Consider the following 21,686-nt stretch of genomic DNA (forward strand, 5'->3'; position numbering starts at 1 on the left):
AAATGAAACAGTCGTGAAACAAAAAAAAAAAAAATAGAAAAATTCAATGATGATTATGCTGTGAACCATGAATGACAATGACATTTTTAATTGTTAACAAAAAAAAAAAAAAAAAATTTTCCATCTTTTCCATGATTCTAATGTGCTGAAACATGAAAATTTTTTTCATCATGAAAGGATTCATTTCTTTTTCTGTTTTTGACTTGTTGTTTTCTTCTTGGATGTTCAATACATTCAATTTTTGTTTTATATTTTGGTTCTATTCAATTTAGAATCTGTCCATTGCCCATTTTATTGCAAATGCCGGATTTCGATATCTGTGTGTGTGTGTGTGTGTGTGTGTATGGATGATAGGTATGGAAATTCTTTTTTTTTCCCAAATACCACTACCGATTATTTTTTCGATGAAGCGCATAGCGATATAAGAAGAGAAGAGAAGAGAAAAAATTTTTTGCACAGACATGGTAAGTCGAATTTGGGCATTTTTTTTTTTTTTGCTTTGTTTTATGGAACACAAACAACAACAACAACAACAACAACCAGACTGGAACAGAACAGACTATACCAGACAAAATGAACCATTTTGTAATGATGATGATGGTTTGGTGGTGGTTGGCATATAGTATGTGATGGAACTTCATCATCATTCATATAATAAAAACTTTTATTTCGCGGTAAAAGCGATTTTCATTCTATCTTTATTTTCATCTCATTTTGTCGATTGGCGCGATGTGGGTTAATCGTTGTTGATCATCATCATTTGCAATCATTTCTCATTGTGTGTAGTGCGTCGATTTTTTCAAACCGCATTTTTTCAATTCAATTCAATTTTTTTTTGTTTTGTTTTTCGGTATTTGAAATCATCACCAGTATCTAGAAAATGAAAAAAAAACTATAATTTAATTCATGTCAAAAAAAAAACTGAATAAATGAATAAATGAAAACAAAACCGCTGAAAATGATATTCGAATCTTGTACGATTTTTGCCATTGTCCATAACGTTTGTGACATCATTCACAATAACAGCAACAACAATTCTTAAAGAACAAAAAAGACATCTTCAATTTAAAATTTTTGATAAATTCTCAATTGGGATATTGCCAGTGAATGATTTCCCATGATGATCATCACTTTTTATTTTGTTTCCAATGACAAACATTTAACCATAAATGATTCTATTTCCACATGACTATTTCGACACTATTTGTGATCAGCAAATAAAACGCTATCATTTGATTCTATAATTTTTTTTTTTTTTTTTTTTTGATTGAAGGAATTATTTGATAGAAATATTCAAAGAATTTCTTCCAGTTTTTTTCGTCGTTGTTGAAAAAAAAATTCACCATGGCATTTTGTTGTTTTTATCCATATTATCCAAGCACCAATTTACCAATTATTTATCGAGCTTTTTTACCAAAATTGGCTAAATACAATATTTTTGATGATGTAAAAATTGTCAAAAATTTTTACATTCATCATGAAGAACGTGTATTTCTGATAACGATGATGATGATGATGATGATGATGATGATATATTTTGTGACAAAAATTAAAACGAAACAACAATTGACATTGTCAACAACAACAACAACAACAAAATGCAAAAATCGAAATATAAAACATCATTATCATCATGAAATATGGAATTCATTCATAATAATCATTATTTATTTATTCGTGATAATCAATCTATCCTACGCTAATATAACGTTTAATGGAAATGTTGAAAATGTTACTGTTATGACAACAAAAATGCCTGAAAAACGATCCATTACAACAGCAAAAAACAACAACAACAACAACAAACACTGTATCATTGCTCAATCCATCATCATTGATGAATCCAACACGAATAAAATCAACACAAAATCCAATGTTGATTGATACAATGATTACATCGGACATTTCAAATAATCAATTTACATCGTTCAATAATAATGAAAAATTGTCGGTCCTATTTGATGATGGTCAAAATATATCCAAATTGATCACATCATCATCAACAAAAAAACCACTATATGTAAGAAAACCGAAACTTGGTTTTGGTAATTTTCATTATTCAAATAATAATAATGAAATCGACATTAATGATGATATCGATAGTGATATTGATGATGGTTATGATGTTTTCAATGAAGAAGATTATGATGAAATGATTGATGGTAATTATGAGAATCAAGAATTTAAGAATTTAAATCATACTACTAATCATATTACAATTGATAATCATGATGATGATGATGATGATGATGGGAATCAATCGTTCGTCGAAAATTTTTTAGATCAAAATCTATTATTTGATCTGGATTATTTGACAAAAGTACCGAAAATAGATCGTATACTTATTGTTGGCGATCCAGAAAAATTGCCCACGATCGATAATTATCAATTGATGATGCAACAACAAGCATCTACGCATAATAATTTAGATTTTTTCGGTTGTTATTGTGATCATCCTTATTATACTAACAATCATGATAGTGATAATAATTCTATTCAACAACATAATAATGAAATTTCTTTACCACAAAACCATCACCGACAACAACAACAACAACAACAACAACAACAACGACAACAACATCGGCATGAACTGCCAATATTTTGTAAATGTTTTGGTGAAACTGTAACGGAAATTCCAAAGAATTTTTCTCATTCTGTACAAAAAATGTAAGTAAAAAGCAACTTTGATTTGATGTCATGCAGATTGCATTTCTATTTTCTATTTCAATTCCAATCAATTCAACTCTAACGAAGGAAATTTTTGTTTCGATGAAAAAAAAATATCTCTCAAAGGAATTCTTTTTTTTTCTTCTTCATTTCTTTCTTATTATTATTGAAATGAAAAAAAAATAGGAATTAAACCATAAAAGGATTCGCATGTTTCACATTTATTCAATGCATAAATTTAAAAAAAAATAGTTTCCAACAACAGTTTTCAATGATTAAATCTGTTGTTGTTTTGTTTTCTTTTTTTTCTCGTTTTTTTTTGGGTTTCGCTTGAATAATAAAAAAAAAAATCTTAATATCACACAGTGATGAAAATGAAAATGAAAACAAATTTTAGATGAAAATTCCTAAATGGATTACTATATTCATGGAAAGAGCACGAAAAAAAAACAACAAGAGCAAGAGAAATAGAGATTGTTGTCTTTGATTTGTCAACTTTTTTTTTGCCTTTCTCAAATATTTCGAAACTTTAATATTCGATTATATTCTGGTGATCAGAATTTCTTAGAATTTTCTTCATTCATTTATTTCTGATTCACACAAACAGACCAAATAGAATCCAAGAATGTATGAAAATATTGCCATATTTTTAATGTGAAATCAAATAAATGACCTTTATCGGAATTATGTGTGTGTGTGTGTGTCCTTCGATGTTTGATAAACTGATGCCCACACAAATATTCACACACAAACATACTCCAAGAGAGAGAGAGAGAGAGGGAAAGATTTTGGTATTCATACTTTGAAGTTTGTTACGGATTGTATGTATGGTATCAATTTTTAATGTAGCTCAAGATGAAAAGCAAACGAAAGAAAGAAAAAAACATTAGTTTTAATTAAATCCATGTTGTTTGTGACATCCATCCACACATACATACATGCATAACAAATTGATGTAAACAAATTTTTTTCTCGATTTTAATGCTGATTACACACATTAAATAAATTACTTGCCAATCAAATAATGATAATTTTCTTTATTTTCTTCATTTTTTTTGTGAAAAAAGTTTCCGGTTTAATATCAATTGATATTCAACATAATTTAGTTGTACCGGAACCAAATCTTTTTTCTTTGGATATTGAAAAAAAAAATCATTATCATTATTATTATTCATCAAATTTACGTAAAAATATGAATATTTTGTTTTGAAACACAACAACAACTTCCAAAATGATGATCGGTGATCGTTTAGTTTGTCATCCAATACCCGAATTGACTACCTTTTTTTTCACCATTTTCATTAATAATAATAACCTGATTACATACGTAGGCAAAAAAAAAAAATGAAAAAAAAGTACTCTCTGCCTTTGTCTTAGACGAGACACAATCTCATCATCATTGTCCCTGTTGGGAATTGTCAAAAAAAAAAAATTCCGCTTTCTCTTTTTGTTTTTTTCTGGTTCTCTAGTCTCACATCTATTTGTTCCACTAAATTCTTTTCTGATGAATCAATCAATTTTACCTCATTGTATAATTTTCTTTTATTATTAATTCGATTCATATATTTGAATGAATGATGTGAATGCATAAATATCAGTGTGTGTGTGTGTGTGTGCCATTCTCTGATGATTTCAAAATTGCTAAGAAAATGCATAGTTTCGTTTGATTCAATTCAATATATTTTTTTTTTGCCCATTCAATGTGTACGTAATTGATTGATTATAGATTGATTACAAGCTCTATTATTTAAATGGTTTATTCTGAAATTGTGGTCTTATTCATTACGGTTTTGTAGTTTTGTAATATAAAAAAAAAAGATAAAAATAGAATTTTTTTTGTGTGTCCACTATTTTTTTTGAAATCAAAATCATTCATTTTAACACACACTTGAAAATGATTATAAACAGTCAATGGGGGGAAAAAATGAAATAAATCGTTTGGAAGAAAAATCATGGTGATTGATTCATCTTTGATTATCATTTGATTGTACAAGTAAAAAAAAAAATAAATAAACTCAAAAATAGCCAAAATGAACTGGTAGAATCTTGTGGATGTTCATGATGTTCAGATTCATGGATGTAGAAAAAATTTTGAAAAATTATCTTTTTTGTTGTTGTTGTTGTTGTTGTATTTTTGAATCCCATTTTTTTCAAGTGTTTTCATCGTCATAGTTGTTTTCCAACCAATTGAATTTGTTTTTCTATTTTCATGTCTTGGATTTTTTTTGTTGTTGTTGTTGTCATTTACCATTTCTTATATACTAAGAGATAAAACTAACGATAAAATTGAAATCGTGATTGCTATTTTTTTTTTGATCTGGTTCCAGTGGTAACAGCGGCGATGATGATGATGATGATGATGGCTGTTGTTGTTGTTGTTGTTGAACAACAAACCAATGTGTAAACTCACACTTAACACTATAATTGATTTTTGTGCGTTTTTTTTTCTATTCTATGGTCGTTTAAACCATTATCATCTGGAACATTTTGTTTCCATTTTCTTGGTTTTTCAGTATTATGATGATGATGACAACAACAACGACAACATGAAACAATTTTTTTTGTTCTTTTTTTCTATTAATTTTTCTTGTCTGATGATGATATGTTTATGCTGTTTTCAGCAAGATTCTTTTTTTTTGGGGGAGGGGAGGGTGAGAAGAGGCTAAAAACTGATAATGTTCTATTGATGTTGTTGTTGTTCAATTTATAACATGTTTTTTCTCTTTGTGGCTACAACATTGTAAACTTTGAAAACGATGTTTGTACATGTCAACCAATGTGGACCATTTAAACCACAAATACACAGGCAGTTAATCATTTCATGTTTTTTTTTTTACAAAATTCTTCATTTTTTTCCCACTCTTTTTTTTTGACATCATGGCCTTCATGGTAATGAAGAAAAAAAATAGAAGAAATTAATGAATTATATGTCCACTTTGTGGTTGAATGTATATATACATGTATATTGTTCATGTTTTGTCTATGGAAATTTTAAACACATGTTTTTCGTTGTTTTAAAATGCTGTGCATTTCATATCCGTATCGTTGAGATATTTGTAGACAGCAATCGGTAAGAAAAAAAAACTATTACAATCAATGAATTTTAGAATTTCAATGAATTTACAAATTTCACAATATTGAATCTATTGGTTGATTACAGATCGATGGTTATTGTTTTTTTTCCCACCACCACCACCACCACCACATCACATTCATACTGCCTGTCGATTCATTTTGGATACTATATTTTCCATTTGTTTTTGTTTTGTTTTTTTTTGTTTGTGTGTGTGTGTGCTTTTTCTCGCTCTTTAGGTAAACATCATGATTAAATTAATTTTTTTTTTGTGTGTGTGTGTTCCAAAATTCTTGGATTGGAACATTTACATTGTTTTCTTTATTTATTTGTGTGGTTTTTTTTTGTTTTGAGATCTATATATGTGTGTGTGTGTGTGTGTGTACAATGATGATGATGATGATGTGAACAACAATAGCAAAAAACAACAGAAAGTAGGTTTGTAAACAAAATTTTTTTTCTTCTTGAAATACTGTTCATTCTCACTCATTTATTAGGATTATTTTTTTTTGCTTCATTTACAGATTTTTGTTGTTATTGTTGTTGTTGTATGAGTACGATTCATAGTTTTGACATACAGAAACGTTTGTCTTCGGACAGATGTCCAACGCGACAGCGGAGATAACGTGTGTAGGAAATAATTCATCTAACGCTGTTGTTGATGATAAAATTTTTTATATGACCACACACACACACACATGTTGTGTTGGCCATTTAAATTCAAGTCTAGCATCGGATTTTGATTTTAAATTTAATTTTGAACAAAAAAAAATTGATTCACAGATATGGTTGGTGTGTGTGTGTGTGTGTGCTTGTCATTGCTGGGATTTAACAGCATTTGGACAAAACAAAAAAAAATCAATTCAATTCAATTTTCATAATAATCATTGATTTTGTTGCCGCTACACACATAATGAATTTAGCCACGCAGATGACGAACGGAAAAAAATGTGAAAAATGAAATATATCGAATATATATAGAAAAATTGATAAATTTTTTTTTGTCTTTGGTCGTTGTGCATTCGGCTATTATACCACCACACCCCATCCATCCACCATATACATGTATGTATTTCGATTTCTTGTAATTGCGTGATCAATGGGATCATCATCATCAGATTTATTTAAGTTCGAAGTGCGTACACATTCCAACAGATGATGATGATGATTTTATTTATTCAATTTTCCTGTTGTCACATAATGAATGTTGTTGGTGGTCGTCCCTGATATTGTTTTTTTTTTTCAATAAATTCTTATTTTTTTTCTACTTTCATTATTTATATGGGCCATAAATGATATTATGATGACATGTTTATAATAATAATAAATAAAACCATAATGAACGTGTTGATTGAATAGATATGTGTGTGTGTGTGTGTGTGTGTGTATTTGACATTCGACAATTTTAAGATACATTATATTACACCATGCATGATAAGTAAAAGTGTGAAATGTTATTTCTTTCTTCGGAAACATTTTTTTTTTTTCGCTTTCCACAGTACAGTAATAATAATTGAATTATTGTCATTTTTATGAATTTATCGAATTTTGTGTTTCGTTCGTTGTTGTTGCACTTAAGAAAATGAAAATTTGTCCATTTAAAAAGGCTAACATTTTTTTTTTTGATTTTGTTTTGCCTGTTACAATGTTTTATGATTATTATGAATATGATGATTATGATGGTGGTGGTGGTGGTGGTGGTGATCATGATGATGAATCATCGCATAATAATAATGTCCTTTTTAATGGTGACGATGCTAATAATAATAATAATGGTGGACAAATTGTACTAATGAAACAATTATTACCAGTTGATGATAATGATGATTATTATGGACAATCTGATCAAACTATTTTTAGTCGATCTTATCTTAAACAAGTACGATTTGAAGCATCACAATATCATGATTATGATGATGATGATGATGATTATAATAATAACACTGTTGTTTCTGCAACTAAAACAAAAACAAAAACAACAACAACAACATTGAAATCAAATCGACAACAACCATCGACAATAATGTTAATAAATAATGAACAAATGAACAACAACAACAACAACAACAACATTAAATTTCCATTACAAGATTCGGAACCAGAACCAGAACCACAGCCACCAGATTTAGATGTAGAATTGGTAACAAAAGTTTTGAATATTAGTAATAATGGAAATAATAATATATGGACATGTAATAAATTGATACGAAAAATTTTATACAATTTTCGCTATGCACGTAAATTTATTCAATGTTATCGTGAACAGATTCAAGAAAATTGTATTAATATTAATACTAATAATATCCATGATGATAATAATAATCATCATCATCATCATCATCATCACCATAATGATAATAATAATTTTAATATTGCCAAAGCAATACGTACAAAACAATGGTGGCTACAATATTGTTTTGGTTATAATTGTGGTAACAATGGTGATAACAGTACTAGTAGCGGTAATGATGACGATGACGATGATGAAGATGAAGATGACTGCTATGTTGGTGGTATTAGTGATTTTCATCATTTCATGAACAATAATGGACAACAACAGCAACAACAACAAACAATAATCGATATGGATTTGAAACAAATTGAATTTATTGAAAATATTCTATGGTCAACAACAACAATGAACATTGATAATGGTGATTATTTGGATTCTTCAATTATTCAACGCAACCACCACCACCAACAACAACAACATGAAAATAATATGGATGCCTATACAAATGGACATTGGCCACAGATTACATTCTTAGCTGAATTAGATCAAATGGAAATTATTAAAGTTTTACGTTTATTAAGACGATGGATTAATCGTAATGATGATGATAATAATCATAATGAACAACAACAACAACAACATTCAAACATTGGACATTGGTTATATTGTTTATTAACATTATTAGATCGTATACAAACAGCCAATGTTTATTATGAATTACGTTTATTATTTCAAACATGTAATAGGCAACGTATAAAAATTTTACTTTTAGCAGCTAATAGATTAAAGAATTATTATTATTGTTGTTGTGGAGAAAATCCAGATCATAATCATCATCACCATCCACCACCACAACAACAACAACAACAACAACAAAATGGACGCCGAAAAACCATGATTTATTGGCAGCAACAAAAAATCCAGAATGAAAAAAGTCGTCGGCAACAAAAATCACAGAACAATAATAATAATAATAATTTTTCATCAACATTTCATCAACAGCAAAAAATAATACATCCATTAAAGGATCAATATTGTGCCCATTGTTTGATTATGATTATTATTATACATTTTTTTGGTCAAAAAGATCTACTTGATTCTCTTCATTGATACAATAATAATATAAATTGACATTAAGATTGTTATCATCAGAGAAAAAAAAACCACTACCACCGTCATATCATTATCACTACCGTTGGAATAATGCAATGACATGACATTTACATTTCAAGACACATCACTAATAACAGCAGAAGCAGCAGCAGAACCCTCCAGTATAAACACAGGCAAATAGGTTTTTTTCTTATTATATGAAAAAATAAATAAAATTGAACAAAAACTGAATGTGAATGAATAATTCATCATCATCATATATCAAACATGATTGAATCGTTGTTTTTTTTTTTGCTTTCTTAATCTTGTCTCACACAAAACAACTTAGACGAGAAAAAAAATCGATTCTGATTCCAAAAAAAAAAAAATGAAAAGAGAATGAAACGGAACATATTCGGCATTTATATATAAATAATTAATATTGAATTGAAATGAACTTTTTAAGCAAAAAAAAAGCCGCTATTCCGTATTTTTTTTGTAAGGGCAAATAAAAATGAAAAATACAATAGATATATAGATTATATATAAAGATTTTGAAGTTTTAACACGATATAACCAAGAAACAACATTACACCAATAGATGTGTTGTTGACGTTTGAGATGATGCTCAAACACACACATACACGCAATTTTATGTTGTAATCACTGACGATATTGGTTAAATTTTTCATGATTCGTCAAAAACTGTGTGTCAACACAAAATTAGAAATCATCTGCTTCATCATCATTATCGATAATGATGATGGTTCGAAATTCAATTGGCGTCTCTGTAGTTGCCTTTTTTTTTGAATAACATTGATCTCTCATATATCTATTTCTTTGTTCTGTTTTTCAAGCAGAAAATTTTTTTTTTTTTTTGCAATTGAACAAGCAATTGTCTGTTGACAATGGATATTTTACCCAACTGTTGAACATGGTGCTGCTTCAGAGATAATAAAAATAATTATAATATATGTAATATACCGAGAATTGAATGGATATCTGGTATTTTTTTAAAAATCTTTTGTTCAATTTGACATCTTCAAGACAGAGATTTCCTCCTCTTGTTACTTGTTTTCAAACAGGAAAAAAAATTGGACTTGAATTATATTAGACTAAAATTCGTTCTAATGTTTCGACATTTTTCATTTTTTTTTTTCTTTATTTTATAAATATTCTGTACAATTTTTACCCGGTATTTGTTGTTTACAACATCTCAAAACACAGTCATTTAAAACGGATTGGCATACAAGTATTGCGAAAAAATATCCTGCAGCTATATCATAATCTAACTGAAATGTAAGTTATTATTTGTTGATGGTTTAAGAATGAAAAAAAACTATGTCGTGTTTTCAATATGAAAAGAAAAAAAAAATGTAAACAAAAAACAAAATCTTTATGGACTTTACTTTACTTTATATTTTGTGTGTCTGTGTGTGCGATATATAGATATATGGAAGCCATGCATCAACTTTATTCAATAGAACCGGGGGCATTTTCACAATTACCACATTTAATGTCAATGTAAGTATAAATTTCAGCTGTATTTTTTTCGCTAAAAAAGAAACAACATGCAATTCACAATATTCATCCATTATTCGATATATATTGTTGATATATATTTCACTAATTGATTTTTTTTCCTATTTCCCATTTCATTTCTATATTTATTGGCAAACAAAAAAAAAGATATATAAAAATAGCACCAAAACTTCAATCTATTGTTGATGGTGTATTCACCAGTAGTTCAATGAATAAATTGATGCATTTGTAAGTGATGGATGTGTATATAAATAAATTATTTTCATTTTCATTTTCATTTTTTTTTACCCACTGTAGGAAGATAACACATTCAGGTCTTGAACGTATACCGATGATTAAACTACAACTACAACAACAACAACAACAACAACAACAGCAGCAGCAGCAAAATGTTGATCAAATCATTTCGACTATGTAATTATCATTGTTATTGGCAAAAAAAAACAAACAAACAAAATTTTTTTTTCTAATTCATTTTAATGGAATCATAATTTATTATCATCATTTTCTAGTGATTTTGACAATAGCCGTATACGTAATATAACCAAACGTTCCATTATGGTCAATGCTGAAAGCCTGTAAGTATTTTTGTTGTTGTTGTTGTTTATCGATCATATTAATTAATTTATTTTGTTCACTACACGTGTAATATCAATCATTTAGTAATATTGAATATAATCAAATTGAATTCATCAGTAATCATGCATTTTATGGATCTAAAATTGAAAAATTGTAAGATTCTGTTTATTTTTTTTAAATATTGTACTGACTAACTGATGTGTGATTTGTTTATTTGTTTCAGAAGCCTTAAAGGAAATAAAAATCTTGTCCATCTGGAAGAATTTGCATTCGCTGGTCTTTATCTTCGTGAACTGTAAGTGATGTTTTTTTTTATAATCACACATTTTTTTCATTCTTTGTCCATTGAATTTAAATTTAAATTTGCGTCATTTCATTAAATGTAAGCCATTCATACACACACACACACACAATTACAACAAACGACATCCAACTATGATTATACAAATCCTATTTATTTTTTTCTTTTCCATTGATTTTTCATAAACAAAAGAACGACAAAAAAAACATTTGCTAATACCGTCTTAGTGCAATCATACTGCATAAATTGCATCATCATCATCAACATCATCTGGACTTGATTTTTTTTTTTGGATCCAGAAAAAAAAGAAAATTAATGAAAATAGATCAAAAACAAAACCAAACACAAAAGAAAAATGAGAAATAATAATAAGATTTTTTTTGTTGTTGTTGTTTGCCTCTCGTCGTTAGAAAACAATGAATAAGATCCGGAAAAAAAAATTTATTCCAAGATTAGTGGTGATGATGATGTTGGTGTATTGTGTGCAGTTGTGTTTAGTCAGCCATCATGCATTTGTTTCTTCTCTTTTCGTTTTTTTTTTTTTTTTTTTGATGTCAACAAAGAAATCAAACTTGAAAATGAATGGCCAAAAAATAAAAAAAAGCACAGAAGAAGAAATCCTTTCGTTCGATAAAGACAATGGATGATGATGATGAAACACATTAGTGTGTGTGTGTGTGTGTGTGGGAAATATCGATTACTTGATCCAATATAATGTTCTTTTCCTAGATTTTGTTTTTTTTTTTCGGTCTTTTGAGATCGTTTGATTATGTGATGTTTGTGTGTAAGTCATGTTTCGATCGATTAATACCATCAACAACAACAACAACAAGATTGAAGATTTGCAGAAAGAAGAAATTAAAAACAAAAAGATTTTCTACACTGCATCAATAATGAGAGAGGTCAAAACGAATAAAACGAAAATCCCAACTCCCCCCTCCCGCCTACAAATAAAACCACTGTTAATGCTGAATGAATAAATGAATTTTATCCATTTGTCAAGTTGTGATGATTCAAGAAGCAGAAAAAAAAAACATTTCATCAGAAAAAAAACATCCCATAAAGTGAAAATCATGTTTCAAAACATGAATGAACATTATGAATGTTTGAATGAGTTAGTGAGTAAGTGAATGAGTGATGATGAGAAGAAAAAGAAGAAAAAAAAATTTAGTTCTGAATTTTTTGTCTATGTATGGCAATGAAAAGGAAAAACTTTTTTTTCCCATTTTATCATTCATCAGCACAAAATTGATATGTTTTTTTTTGTATGTGAATAGTTTGCTTTGGTTGCGTGATACATTTATTCAACCGCGATCAGCAAACTTTAGTATATTACACACCATTACTGATTTTTTTTTGTTCATTTTCATTTTTCAAATATTCTCGTATAGTGTTTTTTTTAAGTGATTTTCAACCATTTTTTTTGACGATGGTGGTGATGGTGGTCATTTTTTTCAAATGCCCAGTCCATTATACACATTACTCGTTGAGGTTTACCGAATTTTGTTTTGAAAATGTTTGGCAACCACTGTCTGTGTGTGTGCACGGTTTTTTTTCAATTCAACACACTATTATCGCGTATTTAGAGGAAATTGTTATTGGATTTTTTTTTCATTGTTTCGATGGATTTGACTTTATTTTCTCCACAGAATCACATTCATCAATCGGTAGTATTATTTGGCATTTTTTTTGTTGTTGTTGTTGTTGTTTCCTTTACACATTTAGATTCCAAAATGATTGTTTTCTATTTCTGGTTCTGAATAAATTGTTATTTCAAAATTTGCTATTTTTGATTATTACAATGGCCATATGATAAGATAAGATAAGATAAATGGATGAATAAAATGAAAAATAACGAGAATCCAAATAATCTTGATGAAAAAAAAGAGACTTTTCGGAAATTTTTTTGTTGTTGTTGTTTTTCTTCTGTTTATTGCAAAATTTTCTCTCTTTTTTTTCGTTTTTCTCCATCGAAAATCGATTAATTATTTTCTTATCCACCCAAAAAACAAACAAACAAAGATAAACACACACACACACACAGGCTGAACTTATCTCTTGTCTTCATTATTGAATTTTTATTTTTCTTTATTATTTATTCTATTCTATTCTATTTATGTTTGGTTAACCAACCAGATTTTCTGATCTTTTTCTGGTTTCATTGCACAAAATTGCAAATATGCAAATGAAATTAATATACACACAAAATTATCATATGACTTTGTCATGGTGTTATCAAACCATATATTAATCATCATCATCATCATCGTAATCAATTCTTTTTTTCAGCTTTTATCATTGATAATAATAGTAGTAGAATATTTTTGGGGAAAAATTTTAAACACTGAAAAAAGTTTCTCACAAATCATTTTTTTTTGCAGTAAAAATATGCTATAGCAACAACAACAACAACAACAACAACAACAAGCACTTGTTTTGACATTTGTAATTTAAAACATCGAAAACAACTGCAAAAAAAAAATAAAGTACATTTGATCCTGAAAGTGAATATTATTACAGATTACAGAATTTTGTTGTTTAAATCCGATTTATGTTTTTTTTCTGGTTTTTTTTTCTAATATTTTTCATCTTGACAACAACAAAGTCTTTATTGCACATCGTTTGAATCGGATTGTAAGTGGGCGAGCCGGATGGTGTTTGTTAAATTCTTTTTTTTTCTTATTGGAATATACTTTGTTTTAATTAAATTTTTTTTTGTAGTGGTGAAAATCGGACATAATTGACATTTACAGATATTTTTGTGTGTGTGTGTGTGTGTGTAAGATGGACAAGAAGAAAAAAATTTGTTTCCTTGGCTGTCATAATCAATTTTGATCATAATTTTGTTGTTGTCGTTGTTTTTTTTTCCAGTGCAAATGTCTAATCTAATTTTGAAATGACCTGTTTTTTTTCTCTCTCTCTCTCTTCATTTTTTTTGTGATTTTATATTTAGTGATCTATCAGAAACAAGCATCACAAAATTACCTACAAATGGCCTGTCCACATCACTCGAAATATTACGTATAATCGATACATTCACATTGAAAGAGATACCATTTATTTATCATTTTGAATCAATGAAAGAAGCACATCTTACCTATCCATATCATTGTTGTGCATTTCAATTTCCAGCTAATCATGATCCAATTGAATATGAACGTATTAAAAATCTATTCAATACAGATAAGTATGTTTTGTCCACATACACAAATACCATTGTTGATTGTTGATTTTTTTTTAAACGTATAGATATTGTTTTGGAAAGAAAAACAACAACAACAACGATGACAACCAAATAAACTCACATGACATTGATATTTTGGTAAACTTGAATGTTTTTTTTTTTTGCTCTTTATCAATGATATATATACTATGAATGAGTTGATTTTATTTTTTGTCATTTGTTCATTTCTTGATTTTCTATATATATAGACAAAAAAATCATCACAGTCAAAAATGCCATTAGTTCGAATTAGAAAAAATGTCAGCATTGATGATGATGATGATGATGATGGCAGCAATGGTGACCATGATAATATGCCTGTTTATGGTGTAAGTAAAAAATATTGGTTCATTTTTTTTTCTCCAAAAAAATAATCATTAATTATCGACGCTTGTTATTTTTCATTCAATTCCAATTTATTTTTATATGAAAATATAATCTCCTTTTCTCACTTTCAATTAAAGGTTATGGTCTATTCTAATAAACATCCAATTATTAATAGTGATGATAATACTAGTAGCCAAATACTGAGACCATTTGAAATATTTGAAAATAAAATCAAAGATTTGGTGGTCAATATTTCGGCTGGTACATTTTTCAATGAAAATCTTTATAAATTCAATCATAATACACAACAACAACAAAAACAAGAAGAAAATAAAGAATCAAAATTGAAAAATAATGATCTACCCGGTGAATTTGGCATACCACATTTATCAATCAAATCAAAACAGGTTTGAATTTCGTTTTTTTCTTGCCAATGATTATTTTGGAATTTTTATTCTACAGGAATTCTGTGGTAGCATTAAAAATCGTATGCCAATCGTACGTTGTTATCCAACACCTGATGCCTTTAATCCATGTGAAGATGTGATGGGAAAAAATTATTTACGTTTTGTTGTATGGTTGGTTGCATTTGCTGCCGTTTCCGGTAATGTTGCCGTCATTGTTGTTCTTATGAGGTAAATTTTTGTTTTTTGTTCATCAATTTTGTTAATTTATTTGTTTCTGTGTGTTTGTGATGGTCAAAATTCAATTTCAAATTGTATTTTGATCAAAACAAAACAAAAAAACAAAAAATTACTAGTGAGAACTATATATATGTTTAATAATAATAATGAAAAAGTTTAAAAAAAACTTTATAGATATGAGATTCTTCTTAGAGAAATAAGAATGATATATACTCTAGAGAGCGAAAACAAATTCATTCATTCATCAACAACAACAACAAAACCGGATGAATGGAAATTGTTCTGTCAATTTCAACATTTTTTTTTTTGTTTGACTCGAGGAAAAAAAATGAAAAAATTTATTTCATTTAGGTGATGATGATGATGATGATTATGACAATCGTTTTTTTTCTATTGTTTCGTTTGCAGAAACAAAAAATGAAAATGAAAAATGAAAAATAAATTCTCAATGCAATTCACGTTTCTTCTTTTGCTATAATTGAATGTTAGCTTCACTGTAATGCTTTTCTTATGCTTTTTTTTGTTTTGTCGTCGTTGCCATACATACACACACACACAGCACACGGATTGATCATTATCGATGATTTTTGTTTCTATTGCATCAAATCATATTAATCATGAAAATATGGCACGACAAGCAAAAAAAAAAAACTTTGAACCTTTTAAGTTATTATTTCTCAATTTTTTTTTCTTGTCGTTATTATTCGTGCCCTAATCGGACATTTGTTTTCGAACAAGGAACTTGATTTTTTTTTCTCTTGCTGTTTTGGGTGATAATATCCGGTTACAATTTTGTAGAAATCAAATTTCGTTTGTTTTTTTTCATGTTCCATGTCCATAGATAAATAAACAACAAACAAAAAAAGACATTTTGTCATCATCATCATCATTTCCCTCGTCTCCGGTTTTGTCTCTGTCAATAACGACATTCAGTGATTACCATGGTAATGTGTTTCACATCATCATCATCAATTTATGATGATAGGATTATCAGTGTTTTACCACTAATAATATACAAACATTATTCTTTTTCGATGGTAAATATTCAATGTGATTGAAATCTCATTTTGTTTTGCAACGAGAATAAACAAACAAACAAACAAACATGAATGAATGAATGAAAGGCAGAAAATCCTTTGTAATTTATATTTAATAACGAAAAATAATAACCAAAAAGTTTTTGCTTTCTGACGAATTTTACTAAATTATTTAAATTTAATTTTTTGTTTTTCCACATCAAAACCGATTAGTTCGCGATTTACATTCAATGTAAGCAAATTCCTGATGATCAATCTATCGATTGCAGATCTGATGATGGGTATGTTGTTGTTGTTGTTTTCAATTTTGTCAAATTTTTTTTCCTTGGAAATTCAATTTAATTTCATTATATTCTATTTTCAAAAAAATTACCATTGTTTTTCGTTTTTTTTTCACCATCAGGCGTTTATTTATTCATTATTGCCGTTGTTGATTTACGTACCCAAGGGGTTTATTTCAACTATGCAATCGACTGGCAACATGGTTAGTTTGTAGTTGAATTTTCGTTTTTTTTTTTTGAAACAATTTTTTTTTTTTTGCAAATCGATAATGTTTTCATTGGAATGGCAATCATCTCACCATTTTTGTTGTCTATTTGGTCTCTAAATAGGAATCGGTTGTAAAATAGCCGGCTTTATCACCGTATTCGCACAATTATTATCCATTTTCACATTAACTGTGATAACATTGGAACGTTTATTTGCCATTACATATGCTATACAATTGAATCGTCGGCTAAAACTTAATTTAGCCGTAAAAGTAATGATTGCCGGATGGTTTATTGTTATATTGTTGGCATCATTACCATTGTTTGGTATTAGTTCATATTCAAAAACAAGTATTTGTCTACCAATGGAACATCGTACTATTGGCGATATCATATATCTAGTATTATTGTTGGCCATTAATCAATTGGCATTTATTATTATTTGTGCATGCTATTCAAAAGTAAGTTTCAAATGACATTCATTACTATTTTTTTTCCATTTTATCATTAAATATTGATTTATTTTATTTTATTTTTATCTTTCATCATCATCATCATCATTATCATCGCAAATTAATGAATAAATTATGATTATAATTACAATAATAATAATAATAATAATAATGATGATGATGATAATCAGATGTATTTCTCAATTATAAGCCAAAAAACTCGTGCTACAATGAACGATATGACTATTGCCAAACGAATGGCGTTATTAGTATTCACCGATTTTGCTTGTTGGGCACCGATAGCATTTTTCGGTCTAACAGCTATTGCCGGTTATCCATTAATCGATGTGACTAAATCGAAAATTTTATTGGTTACCATTTATCCATTGAATTCATGTGCCAATCCATTTTTATATGTTATATTTACTAAACAATATCGAAGAGATTTTTTCATACTTGTTTCAAGATATGGTTTATTCAAAAATAAAGCATTACGATATAAACCAAGGAATAATATTAATAATAATAATAATAATAATAATCACCATTATCATCACCATCATCATCATCATCATCATCATCGACATATACGTCATCCGGATTCAATGCCAAATACCAGTGATTTATTACATAAATCTAATAATCAATGTGTCATCAAATCTATTCCCGGTATTTATTCATTCATATCTTTCAATTCGATACTTATCTTTATTTTTTTTTGTCTTTCATAACAACAACAACAACAACCACACAGGATCATCATCTTGTATTGATTCAGATTCAAAACATCGAAAACAATGTCGTATACAGCAACAGCATAATAATTTCTGTGTACAATATCATAATAGTGGTGATCAATCAGTAGTAAATCAATGTTCACAATGTCATTGTATAATCAATTATCATTGTTCAATGGTTAATATGCAAAGTGATCATCATCAACATAATAATCATGGAAATGGTATTGTATGTGGTTGCTCAGAAACCGATATTCCTATTATTAGAAATGACAATCAATGTTGTAATAATAATGATGACAATGAAAGACAACAACGTATAACAGCAACAGTGGTAACAGCAACAACAACAACAACAACCAATGTAATACAACAACAACAACAACAACAGCAACAACAACAACAACAACAACAAGGAAATGTTAAATTATGCGGAAGCCTTCATCAAATCATTGCACAAGAATTCCATAGTGATAAGAATAATAATAACAGTAATAGTGGTAATAATAATAATAATAAATCGATTATTACTTCATCAATTGATGATAAACATCGAAAACATAAACGTTGTCATCATTATCAACAACATTGTCGTCATCGATATAATAATAAACATAATAATCAACAACAATGTGATCAATCGTTATCGAATTCTTATAGCGATACAAAACGCCATCTAGATGGATCCATACGAAATGATTCGAATGATAGTAATCATAATAATGAAAAAGAATGTTCTTGTGGACGAATAATGGTGAATAAAAAGAATATGATTGAAATGAAATATTTATCAGATAATCAACAACAACAACAACAACAGAGTTCAAATGATCTAAATTCATCACAATCTTGTGAAAGGGTACATTTTGTACGCAATAATGATGATCATCATTGTCGGACATCATCATCATATGGCTTGTTCAGAAATGATGATGAATGGAAGGGTATTATTTACACGACATAAAGATAATGATCATCGCCATGATCATCATCATCATCATAATGGTGGATTGATTATACAATCAACAATGGGTAAACAAACAAAATTGAAACGAAATAGTATTATTACAAACTTTTTACATCGTCTATCAATATCTAAACATTTCATACGACAACAAATGGCAACAATATCAACAAAATCGAATGAAAGTTCAACTTGTGCATTACCGGATAATGAATCATCTGAATCTTGTTCACCATATTCATCAACAAATTCATTACATCGTAATCAACAACAAAGAAATCGTAATAATAATCAACATTGTCATCATCATCGTTGTTATACATGTCATTCACAATATCGTAAACCATTAAATCATCATTCACAACAATCGAACAATGATTATCATTCAGAGAATAATAATGTAAATATTAATAATAATGAAGAACCATGTAATCCATTACCAATGGAAGAACAACGTGAAATATTACGGCAAGCATTACAGGAAACAACTACTATACAAGAAGCGGTTGCTGTTGTTGAAGAATTAAGTAGCGGTGCACGTGTATCACATGGATCATCATCGAATAGTTCAAAGAAAACCTGAATATATTCCATTTCTAATAAATAAGATCTCTCTCTCTCTCTCCTTTTCACAAATTTGAATTCAGTATTTTTTTTTTCTTCAATAATGTGTACCTTATAATTGTCATTAAATTTCATCATCATCGTCATAACTGTGTTAATATATCTGTAATACAATAATAATAAAGAATAAAAGATAATGTTAATGTGCTTGTGGATTATTTAAAAAAAAATTAATTTTTTTTATCATCATTGCCATCATTATCCTACTTACAGTTACCATCTGTTTTGAAGAATAAAGAAAATTAAAAAAAAAGAAGAAATGAAAATTGAAATAAAAACGCAGTATCGATTATAATAATGTGTGTGTGTGTGTGTGTTTCCTTGGTTCTTGAATTTGATTAGAAACACTTTTTGTTGTTGTTATTGACTTTTTTTTGGAATCATGTGATAAATTCAATGGTCAATGATAGAGTGGGGAATAGACGGAAGAAGAAACTGCGATTTTGCGTTTGTTTGTTTTTTTTTTTTTTTTGATTAACATTTTGGTTTTGTGTGTATGCGTATGTTTGGCCTGTCAAATATATAATGATAAAACGTATTCGCACATTAATACACACACACACACACACACACAATTCTTATATTGACATATAGGATAGAATTATTGTTTGAATTCTGATAACAAGGAATATTGTGTGTGTTTTTTTTTGTTGATTGTCAAATATAAATAATTGTACACCGAATAATAATGAATTGATAAATGAAGGGATGGAATGGGGGTTAGTAAAAAAAAAAAAAAAAAACAAAAACGAAAAACAAACCAAGAAACACAAAGAGCAAACACAAGAAATTTAATTTTTTTTCCATATTTTCTTTGATTTTCATTTTATTTATTTTTTATTTTATTTTATTTTTTATTTTTTTTGGTTGAAAATTCATTTTTAATGGGTGTTTTTCAATCAAGTTTTCAAAGTAATCGAAAAAAAGGTAATTTTTTGTTTTGTTTGCAAATGCAATCAAGTCACTGAACGGTTGGAAAAAAAATAATTAAATTCAAACCGAAATAGATGGCAGCACGTGGCCAAAATGATTATTTATCATCAATGATTTTCAATTTAATTTCGTTTGTTATTGGCGGTAACTTGTAACTTGATTCGATGGCCATATCAGATGATTATATAACACGCAAACATACTCGATGGTTAACCAATTTATTATTATTATTATGATGATGATATTGAAAGAAACAGAAAAAAAGGCTAATTAAATGAACGAAAAACAAAACTAACTGAACTTTTTCGATCATTATCAGTGTGTGTGTGTGTGTGTGTGAGTAAATATTTATTCAACATGAATTTTTGATTCGTTCGTTCATGACATTTGTGGCTAAATATAATAATAGTAATGTTTTCAAGTAGTTGCCAGTTGATTTTTATGATTCAAATTGATGATAAAGTACGATATAAACACACATATATATATTCTTATAAAGATATCTTAATCTAAATTGAGTTCATTGAATGAAATTATTAAATGATATATATCTAGACCTATTTTCTATTCTATGGTCAACGATTGTATTGAATTTTAATCTTTCTCTTTGTGTGTGTGTGTGTGTGTGTGTGTGTGTGCTTGTTTGTGTTTGATTTTCAATAATTCTAGTTCAATAAGCAATGAAAAGAAAAAAAAATTGTGAAATATGGCCATTGTGAATATTGATGAATGAATGAATGAATGAATGAATGATAAATGTTGGTTTT

General features: G+C 28.1%; 1 protein-coding gene across 1 annotated transcript; it reads left to right on the forward strand.

Annotated features, from left to right (window-relative positions):
* Positions 1-2,265: 2,265 nt before the first annotated feature.
* Lgr1 (Leucine-rich repeat-containing G protein-coupled receptor 1) lies at positions 2,266-19,998 on the forward strand. The gene is made up of 18 exons (XM_075732951.1): positions 2,266-2,670; positions 10,296-10,367; positions 10,518-10,592; positions 10,758-10,838; positions 10,908-11,024; positions 11,123-11,188; positions 11,274-11,342; positions 11,413-11,484; positions 14,444-14,677; positions 14,740-14,812; positions 14,923-15,042; positions 15,178-15,447; positions 15,503-15,675; positions 16,935-17,002; positions 17,125-17,205; positions 17,333-17,670; positions 17,853-18,330; positions 18,416-19,998. The coding sequence occupies exons 1-18, from the start codon at positions 2,393-2,395 to the stop codon at positions 19,360-19,362; spliced, it is 3,612 nt and encodes a 1,203-aa protein (XP_075589066.1). The 5' UTR covers positions 2,266-2,392; the 3' UTR covers positions 19,363-19,998.
* The last annotated feature ends 1,688 nt before the right edge of the window (positions 19,999-21,686 follow it).

The sequence above is a fragment of the Dermatophagoides farinae genome, chromosome 1, assembly GCF_024713945.1.
Source record: "Dermatophagoides farinae isolate YC_2012a chromosome 1, ASM2471394v1, whole genome shotgun sequence".
In the NCBI taxonomy this organism is placed as follows: Eukaryota; Metazoa; Arthropoda; class Arachnida; order Sarcoptiformes; family Pyroglyphidae; genus Dermatophagoides; species Dermatophagoides farinae.